The sequence below is a fragment of the Sapajus apella genome, unplaced genomic scaffold (assembly GCF_009761245.1).
Source record: "Sapajus apella isolate SASKATOON/1434 unplaced genomic scaffold, GSC_monkey_1.0 scaffold25, whole genome shotgun sequence".
In the NCBI taxonomy this organism is placed as follows: Eukaryota; Metazoa; Chordata; class Mammalia; order Primates; family Cebidae; genus Sapajus; species Sapajus apella.
This window is the reverse complement of record NW_022436965.1, coordinates 10612684-10630471: the sequence shown is the minus strand read 5'-3', so window position 1 is coordinate 10630471 and position 17788 is coordinate 10612684. Positions and strand designations below refer to the sequence as shown.

The window sequence follows — 17788 nt, the reverse complement described above, 5'->3', positions numbered from 1 at the left end:
TATTACCTTTCTCATGTATGTACCTCTCTAGTGTTTCATTTACTCAGTAATAACTATAGCAGGTAACATTTGCTTAGTATTTTATAGTTTATCATTCTTTCTTATGCCTCATTTTTTTTTTTCTTTTTTGGGTCACAGTCTTGTTCTGTCACCCTGGCTGGAGTGCAGTGGCACCATCTCTGCTCATTGCAGCCTCTGCCTCCCAGGTTCAAGTGATTCTCATGCCTCAACCTCCTGAGTAGATGGGATTACAGGCACTTGCCACCATGCCCAGCTAATTTTTGTATTTTTAGTAGAGACAGGGTTTTGCCATGTTGGCCAGGCTGGTCTCAAACTCCTGACGTCATGATCTACCCACCTCAGCCCAGTAAAATAAGAGACAAGATTTTAATCAACTAATTCTTCATAGATCTTCACATCTCAAGAAAGTGAATTTGTTCTCATATTTCTATCATGTTTTAAAGTTTGAATTGTTAATAATTTCCAAGCTGTTACTTCCTTTACTTCTTAGGAATTAAAGAAAAAAGCATATTAAGAGACATTCATCTAATCTATAAGTTAAATTGATGATATCCCCAATAAATCACCTCTGTGTATACGTTGAGTAAAAAATTTGCTAATTAAGGACTAATGTTAAAATAGTAAGCAAAACAGACATAGACCCCACCTTCATAGATTTCCAGTTTGATGGCAGAAACTAGCCATTAATGTATCATTATACAAGTATGTAGCTATAAGTTAAGCACAAAAATGTAGGGTGCTGTTAAAACCACAGGAAGCTGATCTAATGAGGATGGTCAGGACAGGCTGCTCTGAGGAAGTGACATTTGAGCTCAGATCTTAAAGATGAATAAGCGTTAACTGACCTCTATCATAGAGAGAAGAATATTCAGGGAGAGCAAACCACAAGTGCAAAGACCCTGAAATGAGAAGGTACATGAGTTGTGAGAGTATGAGGGGAGGTGGCATAAGATAAAGCTGGAGAGGTGAGAGTCTATAATGGTGCAGTGCTTTTTAAGCCATGTTAAGTTTTGGATATTATCTTAAAAGCAAGCAATGAGTTTAAGCAACATAAATTACAAGATTAGACTTGCAGTTTTTAAAAATCATGGAAGAATGCTTAAAATGGAATAAGAGTACAAAAGAAGAAAGGCCAACTAGAAGGGTACTACAGGTCAAGTCTCCCAAGTCCACAAGTCTGAAATCCAGAATCCTCCAAAATCCAAAACACTTCTGAAATGCCAAAATCCAGGCATTTCAGATGAGGGATACTCAACCTGTATAGATGAAAGATGGCAGGCTTAGGTATATTAAAGCAAAATGTCTTAGATAAATTTGTCTTGAGCACATGTCACAGTAGAGGAAACTGGCATAGAGTAATATACCAATTCAAAATGCCAGAGAGCAAATGAATACAGAAGGCTTCCAGCTAGTCACAGACTTTTACTTCACATGGTTGTAAAAATGGCATCTTAATAGTAGAAGGATTAAATATATTGGTGGGGGAGGATGGCAGTTTTGAGCCATCTTGAGATCTGCACTGTTAATCAGAATTAATAAATACTGTATCTGAAAAGTGAACAATAAGCAAATTAATCTTCTGCTCTTTGTTAAATGTACAAAAAACAATGTATTGAACCTGTAGTAGTTTGTTTTAATGCTGCTAAAGACATCCCCAAAATTGGTAAAAAAAAAAAAAAAAAAGAACTTTAATTGGACTTAGAGTTCCACATGGCTGGGGAAGCCTAAGAATCATGGCTGGAGGCGAAAGAATCATCATACATGGTGGTGGCAAGAGGAAATGAGGAGGCAGCAAAAGTGGAAACCCCTGATAAACCCATCAGATCTTATGAGACTTATTCGCTATCATGAGAGTAGCGTGGGAAAGACTGGCCCCCATGATTCAGTTACCTCCCCCTGGGTCCCTCCCACAACATGTGGGAATTCTGGGAGATAAAATTCAAGTTGAGATTTAGGTGGGGACACAGCCAAACCTTATCCGTACCCTGACAGTAGAGGCTTCCAGCAGGTTCCAGATAGTAGAGACATCTCTCTAACAGTTATCAGAAATTCTCAAATATTAAAGTATTTTTTCTGCAGGTGTAAGGTTATTATAGCTTGGGTGAGGGGAGTATTGTGCACAAGAATTGAAGCTATTTAGCTGGCAAACAATAATAATAAAGTATATATTATGTGACTGCCCCTTCTGCTGGTTGTAAAATATTTTTTAGCTTCCTACAGAGAGACCTGATGAATATAACTTTTTCCATGAGCTCATTCTTAACGTTTTTTTTTTAACAAAATGATACTGTGAGCTTTTTGAGCTAATTATTAACATGAATGAAATGCTGAATGAACTAGTCTTCTCTCCCATGATGAGATTTGATCAGCCTTATATTTGCATATTCTAATGTTTTTACATCTTAGGGGGATTGAAATTTAAAACAGCCATTCTTTAAAAATAACACATAAGCTTCTTCTCAAACCACTTTTTTTCTCTACTCTCACATCACAACAGTCATCACCACACAAGAAAACTCATGTGACCATATGTGTGTGGGCTTTTCCCCTACACACCAAGCAGTGGACGCTAGCTGGGTGTCCCCTAAATCAGTTCTGATACTCTGCCCAGAGATAGTATCATATCCCACAGATTGAGGGCTCAGTCCCCAAGACTGCCCCTGCCCCCTCCACACACACACCAGTTGCAAGTCCAGGCCTCCAGAACTTCTGACTGACCAACTTCAAGTTGGGGCTCCCAAGACCCCTTCTTTGGGTTCAATTAATTGGCTGGAGCAGCTCACAGAACTCAGGAAACACTTACTTAGGTTTACTGGTTTATTATGAAGGATATTGCAAAGGATACAGAGATGCATAGGGTTGGGTATGGAGAAGGGGCACAGAACTTCCATGCCCTCCCTGGGCCACCATCCTCCAGGAACCTCCAGGTTCAGCTATCCAGAAGCTCCCTGAACCCTTTTCTCTTGGGTTTTTCTGGAAGCTTCATGACATCAGCATTCCTTCCCTCAAGGTATCGGGTGGGACCCTCTCATGGGAGGGTCTTAAGACCCACAGTCAGAACGGCAGGGGAACATTAGAATGAAAGGAGGGCAGTCTTGCCACTGAGGCCTAACACCCCGACTTTTATTTTATTTATTTATTTTGAGACAGAGTCTCACTGTATCGCCCAGGCTGGAGTACAATGGTGCCATCTTAGCTCACTACAATCTCTGCCTCCCAGATTCAAGCGATTCTCCTGTCTCAGCCTCAAAGTAGCTGGGATTACAGGCATCCGCCACCACGCCTGTCTAATTTTTGTTTTTTAGTAGAGATAGGGGTTTCCCATGTTGGCCAGGCTGGTCTCGAACTCCTGACCTCATGATCTGCCTGCCTTGGTCTCCCAAAGTGCTGGGATTACAGGTGTGAGCCACCATGCCCCACCAACCCCCTACATTTTAACAAGACTACAACAAGGGCTATGGAAATTATTACCTACTTTTTAAGTAGGTAATAAAAGAATGAGCTTATTTGGTCTATAATTTTGTTACACTTTTCTCTCATTATTGGTTATTTTTCTAGGTCTTTTACATGTTTAATTGTGAAATATTTTTAGGCCAGGCACAGTGGCTCACACCTGTAATCCCAGCACTTTGGGAGGCCAAGGAGGGCGGATCACCTGAGGTCAGAAGTTCGAGACCAGCCTGGCCAACATGGTGAAACCCTGTCTCTACTGAAAATAACAAAATTAGCCGGGTGTAGTGGCATGTGCCTGTAATCCCAGCTACTTGGGAGGCTGAGGCAGGAGAATCACTGGAACCTGGGAGGCGGAGGCCGCAGTGAGTTGAGATCGTGCCACTGCACTCTAGCTTGGGTGACAGAGCAAGACTCTGTCTCAAATAAATAAATAAAATTAAGAAATATTTTTAAATCATAAAAAAAAACCAGAAAATAATAAAGAGTGCATTGTTTCCGCATCCTTTTCCTTCATTCTGAGCTCAGTTGCATCTACCCAAAGTGCACACTTAGTATTTCATTAACTTCAGATCTTTAATGTAAACTCTGTCTTTGTTTAAAAATGTCTTTATTTCAGCTCTTACTTTTGAGTTATATTTTAGCTGTATATTGAATGCTAAGTTGATAGTTCTTTTTACTTAAGCAGTTTGAAGATATTTCATTGTAATTTTGAAGTGGCATCATTGTCTGGGGTGAATACCCGTGGTTCATCATCTGGAGCTGAGAAGATTAACAACACAGACACACACACACATGAAGTGGGTTAAGGAACAGAAAGTTTAATAGGCAGAAGAAAGGAGAGAGGAGAGCAGCTCTCTCTCTTATGAAAGAGAGGCGTCCCGCAAAAGGAAAAGCAGTGGACAGCAGCAGATTTTATAGGCGGGCTTCAGGAGGCGGTGTCTAATTTACACAGGGCCCATAGATTGGTTCCACCAGGTGTGACATTTACTGGTATGTGGGGAAGGGTGGTCATTCCACCCTAATCTTATTATGCAAATAGATTTTCTACTTGGCCAGTGCCATCTTGCCTGCTTCTTACTGTACACATGGCTGGCAAAGAAAATGAAGCCGCCATTTTGAACATGCCTATTCTCAGGTAGTTTTTTCTATTGGCACAATTGCTGGCATTCGCCCATCTGCTAGCTCCCAGCTTGTCTGTGTCTGCAGCTTTATTTTACAGGCTGCTCTTCATTAGAAAATGATTTCGGGGCTGGTTTAACTCCTGTATCATTCTGACCTCTCATTGCTCTTGAGAAATCTGCTGACAGTCCTTTATGGGGAATTGGTTTTTCTGTTTTTCATGAGAGAGAGAGAGAGAGAGAGAGAGAGAGAGAGTGAGAGTGTGTGTGTGCGCGCTGTAATTTTTCAGGATGTGTCTAAATGTGGATTTTTTATTCTGCTTTAGACTCATGTTTATTGAATCTATGGATTCATATCTTTACTCAGTTCTAGAAAATTCTCTGCTATTGTCTTTTAAAAGATTACTTCTTCCTAGCTTTCCCAATTCTCTGTGGCACTTCTTAGACATCTTTGGCCTTATTCTCTTTCCATGGCTCTTAACTCCTCCCCTAGGTAATCGTAGTACTTGCCTCTCTTTTAAATCGCTATTTGTGACTTAAGATTTTCCCTCCTTTCTCAAAATTTATTTATACATTACAAATACTTTTTGCTATATTTTATCTAATACACCTACATATTTATATGAGGACTTTTTTGGCATTATCTTACTTTACCATTTTTGCTGGAACTGGATCTTGACAGCTGTATTTTTCTTGTAGAGTTGTGTTTTGTTATTTTTTAATATGCTCTGAGAGTTTTTCAAATTTTATTTATAAGTAATATTTAGATATTGTAGTTCAAAAGAGCAGAAGACAATGGTTATAATTTTGGTCAGCCCAATAATATAGATAAAATGAAGTTGCCTTTTCCTATAAAACTGATGTTTTTATTGTTTTTCTAGAGGTTCGACTTTTGGGAATTTTGCTTAGGGTCTCTAGTTTTAAAGGCGTCTGAAACTTATTGAGCCTCATTCAGTATTGGTCAGCCCAATACTGTAGATAAAATGTCATATATGGCCTTTGAATTGAGGTATATTTCCTCTATACCTAATCTGTTGAGAGTTTTTATCATAAAAGGGTATCAAAGGGCTTTTCTGCATTTATTTAAATGATCATCTGATCTTTATCCTTCATTTTGTTAATGTGGTATGTCACATTTATTGATTTGTGTATGTAATAAATCCCACTTGATCATGGTGATTCTTTTATCAAAATCTTAAATATCCCCTTTTAAAACATTTGTGACATGATAAACTTAGTAAACATTTCATAATAAACAATTGCTTCTTCCAGTTTAAGAAAATGTATATTTTAGCTGTTGCTTGAGCTGAGAATGTCCCTAATCAATCTAAGTATATTTATGTCTTTAGGCATTATTTGAGGTGAATAAAATACAAATACTTTTTTAGACATAAAGGCCTCTGCTAGTCAAACGAGAAATCTTTCCTTCACTAGTTGTCATTCACTGCCCCTTTTTTCTTTCACGGTGGCATTGATTAGTTTATGTCTTAGGTTAGCTAAGACTTTGAGCTATTTTTAGCAGTACATTCTCAAAGTATAGATGCTGCGGAATGAGTAACAAGTAATTAGGGCACCATTTGTATGACCTTTATGTATAGTAGCCTTGAAGAATCTCTGTACTGTAGGTATAATTGCACCTAAAATGACAAATCTTGTAGTAAAACCACCTAGCTAATGATTGAGTCTCCTTTACAGCCTGTGAGCTGATAAGAAGAACATTCAGCACTCCTGAGTTCCTCCTGTCTATCTTCTTTCTTAAGCTTACATTGGCTTTCAAACAGTTAATTACAATACGCTTCTACAGCTTTGGGGCTTTACGGAACAACTTTAATTTTTTCTACACCCTTTTGAAACAGCTATCATGTTTCACACAAGTCTTTTCTCCTTATAAAACACTGACATTGTCTCCTGTTGTCTGATGCAGTTTTCAGTCCCTTCAACATCAACTTTAGCTATGTCAGTGTTCCTCTTTAAATACAGTTCTCAGAATTAGCCATATAATGTTTCGTGATTTTGTTTTTGTTTTTAGATACAAGGTCTTGTTCTGTTACCTAGGCTGGAGTGCAGTGGCATAATTGTAGCTCACTGCAGCCTTGAACTCCTGGGCTCAAGGGATCCTCCTGCCTCAGTCTTCCAAAACCCCTCGGTTATAGGCATGTGTCACCATGCCCAGCCTGGTGTATAATTAATTAATTAATTATACTATTAATTAATGTATTAATTAGTAGTCATTCAACCTATTTTTTTCTAGATAGTATATTTTTATTAGTACAGTTTATGATCACATTTCTTTTGTTTGTTTTTACCTGTATCATACTTATAGTACTCAGAGGAGTTTAGGAAAACCCCAAGACCAGCCTGTGCTTTTATGGTGATTTATTTTGGACCCTATTACAGAACTTTATTATTCCTTCAGTCTTGTTAAATGTGGCCTATTGTTCCAGGCTACCACTACATGTTTTCATTCTTTCTTTGAACATAGTTATTATATTTCCCAGCTTCATGTCATTTCTAAAATTGATGTACCTGCCTTCATCTAGGTCATTGCTAAAAACAATGAAGTAGAGCCAAAGACAGCTTTCGGCATTCACAAAAATTATCTATTCTGTATGGCAGATATTTATATAGCACCTTCTATTTGCACTGTCCTAGTCATGAGGGAATCATAAGTAAAAAGAAACAGCCCTTTAAGAGCTCACAGCCAGTGGGAAAACGGATGCGCAGAATATAATTCAGTGTGGTAATTGCCATAATGGAATATGAAGAAGGTAGAATGGGAGCACAGGGGAAAAACCCCCTGAGTCTTCAAGGCAGAAACTTCCTTCCAGGTTGAGAGCTGTCATTTAATCAAAAAAGTGTAAATCAACTGGATGCAGTGGCTCACACCTGTAATCCCAGCACTTTGGGAGACAGGGGCAGGTGGATCACTTGAGGTCAGGAGTTTGAGACCAGCCTGGCCAACATGGTGAAACCCCATCTCTACTAAAAATATAAAAATTAGCCAGGTGTGGTGGTGCACACCTGTAATCCCAGCTTCTCAGGAGACTGAGGCAGGAGAATCGCTTGAACCCGGGGGTTGGAGGTTGCAGTGGGCCAAGATGGCACCATTGCACTCCAGCCTAAGCGACAGAGTAAGACTTCACCTAAAACAAGTGTAAATCTGCCTAATTGACCTGTCTCTTTTTTCCCAACTTGTTCACAAAGATGCAATGAAAGATCCTGGCATCTGCTTGCTGAAATCCGGCCACATTCTATTTACTACATTTCTCTATTCCACCAGCCTAATACACATTCCAAAAAAAAAAAAAAAAAAAAAATTACTGTTAAGTCTTTTAGATGTAATTAATTTAGCTGCTTATATATTAAATGTATTAATTTTTACATATACATATATTTTCAGGAGCAGGATCAGGGAAATGTGTAAAAGAATATAATAGACTCTGAAGATCAGAAGAAAAAATAGAGGCAAATTTGCAGGCTACGAGATCCCTCAGTTGTTATAGTTGAAGTTCCAAATTGGGCTTTGAGCTTTCTAAAGGCCAAAGAGAAATGGAAAAGTTCATGTTCTTACTAACTGATAGAGAAATAGTTCCTGTTCTTAAGTAGGAACAAAGCTTTTGCTAACACAGAAATCTTACATTTGAGAGGGGGCTGCATTGAGGTTACACCGAGAGAGAACAAAAATGTCATAAGCATATATTTCTACTGCAAGTGCACAAAATATTTCTTTGGTTTTCCTAAATTTGTTATTGTGGAGGAAATTGCTCAAAGAAGAGATTTAATATTACAGGCCAAGAGAGGCTGTGCACCATGGCTCATGTCTGTAATCCCGGCACTTTGGGAGGCCAAGGTGGGCAGATAGCTTGAGCCTGGGAGGTAGAGGTTGCCGTGAGCTGAGATTGCGCCACTGCACTCCAGCCTGGGTGACAGAGTGAGACCCTGTCTCAAAAAAAAAAAAAAAAAAAAAAAAGCTAAGAGAACAGTTATAGAAAGGAAAGTTGTGCAACTTTGAATAACAAATTCACTGGAGGTGTGAAATTTTTTGTGCAGGCACCTAGACCATTCCTCAGCACAAGTTCAAGAAGTCTTATTTTAGGCTGTTTATTATAGTAGCTTTCATAAGAAAGGAACACCAATTCCATGGTAGGTTGACAAGTATTTCTTAGCTACCCACACAACATGATTCTGTGGTCAAAATCTGAGTTAAACAAGTTTCTTTACTGGTGGGCGTCTGTCTCATAGCCTTAAGTACTGTAACTCTCCCAGAGGGAGTTCTCTGAAGCTGATTTGGCTTTTGGTGGCACATTAGGGAACAGAGGAACGAATGTTTTCATATACTCCAAACCTTTCTCAAAGAGAAAGAACGTGGCAGCCACCCTGTTATATATTTGTCACCTCCAGCCGACGATATATGTTGGACAATACGATTCTTTCCCTCTCTTACTCTCTCGAGCTTCAGGATGCTAGAGTCTTCTCGTTTCTTCATAAGGCAAACCCAGAGGACGAGTTCGTCCCTTCACTTTCTCTGCCTTTTTAAAGGCGAAACTAGGATCAGGGCAAGCCAGAAGTGTGTTGTCATTTGGCTTTTTTGCCAAGTAAGTCTTCTGGTTAGAGACCCCTGTCGCTGTAATTAACTTTGCTGAATTTGTGACTAGATCAGGTTCACTTCCTTACCTAGCCTTCTTTCCATTTACAATGTCATTTGTATAGCAAATCTAATGTTTCTTTTTTCTTTTTTCTTTTTTTTGACAAGTAAATGATAAATAGCTTTATTATGCAAAGATCTCTTGCCCATCTATAATAAAAAAGGTAAACAGCTAAAAGAAAAATGCACAATGGAAGTAGACAGGTAATTCACAATTGAAGAATACAACTGGTCAAAAAATCTCAAGAAGTTATTGGAGATAAAAAACAGATGATAATTTTTCATATAACAGATTGACAAAGCTTAATAAAATTTTCATAATACCTGATAAAGGTATGGATATCTTTTTTTCTTTTTTCTTTTTTTTTTTTTTTTTTTTTTTGAGACGGAATTTCACTCTTGTTACCCAGGCTGGAGTGCAATGGCACAACCTTGGCTCACCGCAACCTCCGCCTCCTGGGTTCAGGCAATTCTCCTGCCTCAGCCTCCTGAGTAGCTGGGACTACAGGCGCATGCCACCACGTCCTGCTAATTTTTGTATTTTTAGTAAGACGGGGTTTTGCCATCTTAGCCAGGCTAATCTGGAACTCCTGACCTCAGGTGATCCACCCGCCTCAGCCTCCCAGAGTGCTAGAAGTACAGGGGTCAGCCACCATGCCCAGCCAATCTAATGTGTTTCTTTTAGAATAAAATAGGGTTTTTTCACTGTAGTATAAGCAAGCAATAAATCTAGGGCAGTTATTTATGTTTGATTAGTTTTTATTTACCTGGGAATCCTAAAATGAAAAAAGAGCAAGTATTATATTAAAATAACAGTCTTTTGAAAAATAAGTGATATTACATCTCAAAAATACCCTAAGGAATGTTGTGTTATTCATTTATTTATAATACTCCAGAATCACATTCAATATTATCTTTGGATATATGCGTTTTACAATTGTAAATCCATTTGCAGGCATCCCCTACTTAACAAAGGCTTGACTTATTATTTTTCAACATTACGATGGTGTGAAAGCAACACACATTCAGTAGAAATAATGCTTCAATTTTGAATTTTGATCTTTTCCTGGACTAGTGATGTGTATGGTATGGGGGCAGCAGCGAGTCCCAGCTCCCAGTCAGCCAACCATCACAAGGGTAAACGCTGATACTCTCCCGTGCTGCCAGTGATTCTGCCTGACTGTAGGCCAGTGCACGTGTTCTGAGCATGTTTCAGATGGCCTAGGCTAAGCTATCATGTTCAATAAGTTAGGTGTATTAACTGCATTTTTGATTTAATATTTTCAGTTTACTGTGAACTTATTGGACATAACTCCACTGTAAGTAGAGGAACATTTCTGCCTAATAGTTTGTGGTCTCCCCCCATTAAATTCCTATACATGTTCCCTCATGTTGACATAGACAATAAACTGGTAGTCTTTAATATCTCTGAAATACTGGAATCTTGTCAAATGTAAATTTGAAGGCACTTTGATATGTTTAGCAATTGAAGTTTCTTAAACTTTTTGCAATTTTAAAAGGAGTGTTGATGTCATATCAGTTATCCTTTTTCTCTGGTTTATTTCCTTGGGCTGTATTCCTATGGATAGGAATACAAAGTCAGCAATTATATTTCCTAAATTTTATGCAACAGCAATTTCCTAACCTTGTTGTCTTCCAAATCCTAGGTTCAGGAGCTCCATGAGGAGGAGGCACAGTGGGTGAACTACGATGAGGATGAGTTGTGTGTAAAGATGCAGCTAGCCGACGGGATCTTTGAGACCCTGATCAAAGATACTATTGATGTTCTCAATCAGATCAGTGAAAAGCAGGGGAGAATGCTACTTGTGTGACATCTTGCAAATAAATAGAACACTGAGTGCTAATGTGAGTCCTGGGCCTTTCTGCCTCCTGATGTACACCCCATCGCCATCATAGCAAGAGTGCTTCCGGACCTTGTACTTATTCTTAAAGACTACGGGTTTGGAGTTGATAAGACGATGTGGTATATCTGGTATTACAGCCTTTGCCTTTCGAGACTAGCCACTAGATTAATTGGTTATTTTCGGTGGGCAGGGTTGGACAGTGTAATCCTACACCTGTCGTTAGCACCCCCACTAGGTCTCAGATGAGGGCTGAAAACACCAGACTTACCTCTGAGTTTAGACTAGGGCATCACTTCTTTGAGTCTGAAGTCAAGTGAGAGAGGCATAGATGAGTGCATCACATCACTTTTGAAATGCAGTCCTGGTCTATACCGTGAAAGTCATAAATGGACATTATAACCTCTAAACAGTATTAAACCCTTAACCAATTCTAAAATAGGCAAGCTTAATAATGTCTGCCAGCTTCACATTCTGGAGTTTATTTCATTTCTTTTTGAAGACCATTTTCTTCCATTATTGCGGTTGAGCAGCACCAAGTGGACTGTCAGGCTTACAGGAATAAGTGGTAGCCTTGCTGTCTGAGCACCATCTAAAGAATTTTAAACCTCTGCATTATGTTTAGTGTTCTCTGTGTGGGCATGAAAAAAGAAATGCCCCTACCGAAGACGGCTCAAAGGACCAATGCAGGGCTGGCTCTTCTACCCCTTGGTTTACTCCTGCACTTTGCGTACTTGTTCTGAATCTCTGCCAGCTGCTCCCAGAATCACAGATACTCAGGACCATCTCAGGCATCCAGGCATGGCAAAGTGGAAATCATGCATTTTGGCCTTCAAACCTTCAACGCCCATCTTTCCCCAGGAAGTCAGAGACGCTGTTACTTGAATGATTTAGGAAATGAGTGTGTGCACCAAAGACAAAAAGATTCTGTCTGTTGTTCGTGTGCTTGTTTTGTGCTATGGAACATTTTTTAATTTATTTTAAGATAAATTATTAAGTTGAAAATGTGTGTCCCTATTCAGAAGTGAAAGATTCTTCTTGTAATAGTTAAAATCTCCATCTTGAAGCTTCTATGGTTCATAGTCTTTGCACAGGAAACCTATGGTTTTAACAAACCTTACACATATTGAAGAAGTCATTTTAATTCAGTGAAACGAAGATGGGCTTTTTCAAGATCACCTGCAGTAGCAGGAGTGAGATGAAACGATTTAAAGATACTGTACAACTTAACTCTGCCTCTCTTGCAGCATTGCTTCTCACAACTATTACCTGCATCTGAAAACAAATCTATAGACTCCAGCTGCTACATTAGAGCATAAGAGATGCTCTCCTGGGACCTCAGTACCCTGCCTTCTTGACTGGTTTCTGTTCATCAGTCCTGTCCCTCTTCAAGTAATCTGGAAGAATGTGGATACTCTTAGGTGTGAATGTAAATGCCTTAATATTGAAGGTCCTGGTTAGAAGCATGATATAAGACATCCACTGGATTCATATTTACAAATATCCTGGAATGTTATAGCTTCAAAATATGTTAGAAAAAACCCCAAAGATGGTATAATCTTTAAGTGTGCACGTTCGTTCATTTCTGCATCTTCCCTCCAAACTTGCCTTTGCATCTTAAATATTTCACTATGCACACTCCCATTTCTCTTGGGTTTCATCTTGTCATTATAAGAAACGTACTGAAATAATCATTGGAATATTTGCATTTTGCACAATGACTGGTATGATAGCTCTTGACAAATGAGGAAAGCACTGAAATGTTGTGATTGGGTCTCGGGAAACGCTCAGAATGATGTCTTAGCAGTGTTTCTTCTGGGCTTGTGATGTTGAGCTGTAGTCTTGTAGCCATAATGAGCAAATTGACTAAGAGAACACAGGTTTCTTGGGGTTATTAACCAGTAGTGTGGAAATATTATTTTTATGTGGCCAAGGAAAAGCAAAGGCTTTTCTTTTCAGTGTGTGTTATTTGGAAGACAGAAAAGCATCTTGTCTGCATCCTTTGGCTGTTGGTAGGATCACAGTGTCCTTATGATACTGAAACTTTACAGCTGCTGTAAATTTTTTATAAATGAATTTCAAAATGTTATAATGGGACTGTAGGTTGTTTTTCTACATCTTCATTATTTGGACCTAAAACCAGTTTTTAATAAGGAAGTTTATCTTTACTCTTTGTGACATTGTGACTCTAGAAGATGAAAAAATAATGATACAAGTCATGGAATCAGCTATCTGGTAAGAAATGCTGCCAAGAATGTGACTGTGGCTGTCTTTACTCTGAAGAGTCCTGGGCTCCAGATGAGAGGCAGAAGTGGATCAGGCTTACTCTTTGCTAAAAATGATTATCTGTAGTTTGGTAGCCAAAAAAAAAAAAAAAAAATGGAATCCATGATTAGCAGATGTCTTATTATTTTAACAATTTGGATCTAATTGAAACGGGTTTATTGTTAGGATTAAGAAAGAGAGATGTGGACACCCAGCCACTCGTTCCACATTGGTATCTTTTAAATCTGCTCTGCCTCTTACTCAAGAACCTAAATACTCTCCTTCTTTCTAATCGTTGTTCCTTCTCCCTACACCCTCGTCCTCTTTCACTCTTTCTTCATAATTCCTCTAAGAAAAATATCCTTGCATCAGCAGTAATATCTTTTAGAATAGCACTATCAGAATTTAGTAGTAAACCAACATACAGGCTTCAGATTCACTTCTGAGTCCAAAACAATTTGTGCTATCCAGGGTAGTTAGCTCTGGGTTAAATAAGTACAGGGTATAGATTCCCTCTTCAGGTCTAAACAGGAATTTTTACCGTAGGGAAAAGTGGGAAGAGCTCAAACGTAGTTAATAAGGAAGGTAATTTGTTTTTCTTTTACCTAAAAGAAAAGAAAATTCCTTCTGTGACTACAGGTCTCTGAGAAATTATCTTTCAAAAGAGATTTCATTGCTCATAGAGTGTTGTGGCCTATTGATAAAAACAATTTTGTTCACTTTCTTGTCTTGAAAAAAAGTGGCCTTAGCTTTTTGCAATACTTGAATAAAGTGTGTACTCACAGAAGAATTTCTGTAGCACGGCGTTAGAGACTCATAACTTTTCTGCAAGAAATACAAACTTACATCTTCCTTTTACTACCTTAAGAATACTAGTGAAATAAAACATTAATTCAAAGAGCAAATTATAGAAACTACAATGATGTTTAATGCAAATTGTAGGAATTTACATGTTTACAAATCATCTTCAACTGGTTGTGCAGCAATTCAATAAAATGTCTTTGTATTATAAAAATGTGAAGAAAAAATGTAAACTGGTGTAAAGGAGGTACTGTCATTTTAATTATGTTTAATAGCTTTTCCTTCTGGACTTTGCAAAGCCTTCTTGGTAAACACATTGCAAAGCATTCTCTGGGAGGTTTAGCCTCCTTGTGTGTACTGTACTGTGCAGACATGAAAAAATAAACCCGTTTACTGTGTACATGTAAATAGCCTGGTCATCAGGCCATTTTCAGCCAATAGTCACATCCAGTGCAATTTTGCACCAAACACGTAAGGGTGTGGTTTGTAAGTATAATATGTAAAATAACTGGGAGGAATTCCCTTGTATACCTGTGTAAATAGATTTGTTAACTGAAATGTACTTTAAGAAAAGATAAAATCTGTAAATAAACTGATTTATAAATTAATTTCATGTCAGGTCTTCATTTTTTTCCCTCCTGAGCCAGCTTCAGAAAATTAGTCCCCATAACTTATTTGTGATTTCTTATTTGGTCACAGGGTGCTAATGCTTGGACAGTAGAATAAGGTAAGCGGTGGGTAAGAGCTGTTTACCTGCACATACATGCCATCAGCACGTACTTTTGAGCAGCCTGGGCTTGGGTCCCTCACTCACTGATTCAATGGACAGCCACTGAGCAGCACCTCATGTTCTGAGCACTGCGCTGAGTACTGGGAAGATAGCAAAGAAAACAGGCACGGTCCCTGACCTCAGGAAACAACGTCTCATGAAAGCCACCAGAAGATAATTTGAAAACCTGTGTGACAAGCTACAACAAGTGGTGCACAGGAAGCATACATAGGATTTGAGAATATCTTAATAAAAGGGCCCAACAAGGGTGAGAGTGAGTCAGGGAAGAGTTCTCTGATAAATTATAACTGTTTTATGAACTGCATCCTTCTAACTTATGGCAAATGCCATTTCCCCCAGATGACCTAAATTTTGATCACCCTTGCAAAATAACATGGAAAAGTCACACTCAAGTGGACCACAAAGAAGAGCCAACTAGCTGATGCCCAGGTGTGGAGGCTGTCTGGAAATATGAACTCGGAGGAGAATGGAGGCAAAGTGATAGAAGAATAAAAGCAATCCAAGGATGGAAATGTATGGCACTCAGGAGCATGAATCGTGTCTGGTCCAACAAATTAGAAGTGGTAACCATCATCTGACCTGAATTCCTCTAGCTGCCCCTAGATGGCCATCTCTGCTTTGTCTTTAACCCCTAACACAACCATGAACATTACGGAAATTCTCAGGAAAAGACTGGCCCCAAATTACAGTAGGTCCTAAGAAATTCTTCCTCTCATAAAACAGATATTTGAGATTGGGGGCTCACACCTGTAATCCCAGAACTTTGGAAGGCCAAGGCAGGAAGATTGCTTGAGCCCAGAAGTTCAAGACCAGCCTGGGCAACATAGTGAGACCCTGTCTCTACAAAAAAAAATTTTTTTTTGAGACGGAGTCTTGCTCTGTTGCCACTGGAGTGCAGTGGCGCAATCTTGGCTCACTGCAGCCTCTGCCTCCCGGGTTCAAGCGATTCTCCTGCCTCAGCCTCTGAGTAGCTGGGACTACAGGTGCGTGCCACCATGCCCAACTAATTTTTATATTTTTAGTACAGATGGGGTTTCACCACATTGGCCAGGATGATCTCGATCTCTTGACTTCGTGATCTGCCCACCTTGGCCTCCCAAAGTGCTGGGATTACAGGCGTGAGCCACAGGGCTCAACCAAAAAATCTTTTTAATTAGCGGGGCACAGTGGCACACATCTGTGGTCCCAGCTATTTGGGAGGCTGAGGTGTGAGAATTTCTTAAACCCAGGAGGTCGAGGCTGTGGTGAGCCATGTTCATGCCACTGTACTACTCCAGCCTGGGCAACAGAGTGAAACCTGTCTCAAAAAAAACCAAACCAGATATTTGAGTGCCTACTATGTGCCAGAGACTATGGTTCGTGCTGAAGACACAAAAGTACAACAGTAATAACATAGAATCTTGGGAAAAAAAGACCAAATACCTGTAACCCTGAGTCAAAGTATATGAAAGTGGTAGTCAAGAGGATGGTAGTTGACACAGCAAGCCGGGAACCATGAGCCCTACCCTGGGGAGAACTACAGTGGCAAGTCCTACTGAAGGGAAGCGAGTCATCCCCAAATAATGGTCCACAATGGGCCGTATGTAAAACTGTGGTCCGGAAGATCCTACATAATGGAGCTGAAAATGTTCTATCACTTTAAAGAGGTCACAGCCATTGTAACGTAGCGTGACGCATCACTCATGAGAAGGTGGTGATGCTGGTGTAAACAATCCACCGTGCTGCCAGTTGTGTAAAAGTATACAGTAATGTCCTACGTGTTCAGTCACCCTCCACTCACCCACAGCAGCCTCCAGTCCTGCAAGCTCCATTCACGGTAAGTGCCCTATCTACACATTGCATTTTCTATCTTTTTTTTTTTTTTTTGAGACAGTTTTGCTCTGTTGCCAGGCTGGAGTGCAGTGGCGTGATCTCAGCTCACTGCAATCTCTGCCTCCCAGATTCAAGCGATTCTCCTGCCTCAGCCTCCCGAGTAGCTGGGACTACAGGCGTGTGCCACCTCGCCCGGCTAATTTTTTGTATTTTAGTAGAGACGGGGTTTCACCATGTTGGCCAGGATGGTCTCAATCTCCTGACGGTGAGATCTGCCCGAAAGTGCTGGGATTACAGGTGTGAGCCACTGCGCCCAGCCTCCATTTTCTATCTTTTATACTGTGATTTTACTGTTACCTTTTCCATATTTAAGTATTTTTAGATAACCACAAATTCTTACCATGTGTTACCACTGCCTACAGTGTTCAGTACAGTAACGCTGTACAGGTTTGTAGCCTAGGAGCAAAAAACTACACCATATAGCCCAGGTCTGTGGCAAGCTATACCATCTAGGTTTGTGTGAATGCATTCTACAATGTTCGCACAATGAAGTCACCTAACAATGCATTTCTCAGAACATATCCCAGTCGTTAAGAAATGCATGACTGTACTGAGGCGAAACAGCTAATGCCCTACAAAATTCCAGCAAAGCTCAGGAATTGGAGGCACTGGCTGCCACAGTAAAAAGGTGCAAAAGGGTATGCAGGCTGTGCAGCCAAGGTCAAAAGGTAGACACGTGCCTCCCTGGCAAGAGACCAGTGCATGACGCAAGATCCGTGAGGACAGACAACACACACACCAGGCTCAGGAAGCTCAGTGTTTACTCACAGCCAGAGGGCAGAGTGCACGAGGTTCAGCCCCTTGCAATGCATCAGCCCTACAAGGGCGGCAGATCCGCCCCACGGTGAACACAGGCAAGGTGACTGCAAGTGCCCACTTCGTGCTGCAGTGGGAGGACCCTCCCGCTCTGCCATGGGGTCTGAAAGGCAGAAAGCTGGGTGTGTATGATGGACATTGACAC

The 17788-nt window shown here is 39.9% G+C and overlaps 1 protein-coding gene across 12 annotated transcripts in view; it reads left to right on the top strand.

Moving 5' to 3' along the window:
* The window catches only part of CEP350 (centrosomal protein 350), a 151700-nt gene extending 136927 nt beyond the window's left edge, over positions 1–14773 (top strand). For 10 of the 12 annotated variants that reach the window (XM_032291254.1, XM_032291248.1, XM_032291253.1 and 7 more), the window contains one exon: positions 10905–14773. In XM_032291254.1, the coding sequence (XP_032147145.1) occupies positions 10905–11069 (165 nt within the window). In that variant the 3' untranslated portion in view covers positions 11070–14773. The remainder of the gene's footprint in view (positions 1–10904) is intronic. The other 2 variants (XM_032291247.1, XM_032291256.1) reach the window with 2 other exon arrangements.
* Positions 14774–17788: the final 3015 nt, after the last annotated feature.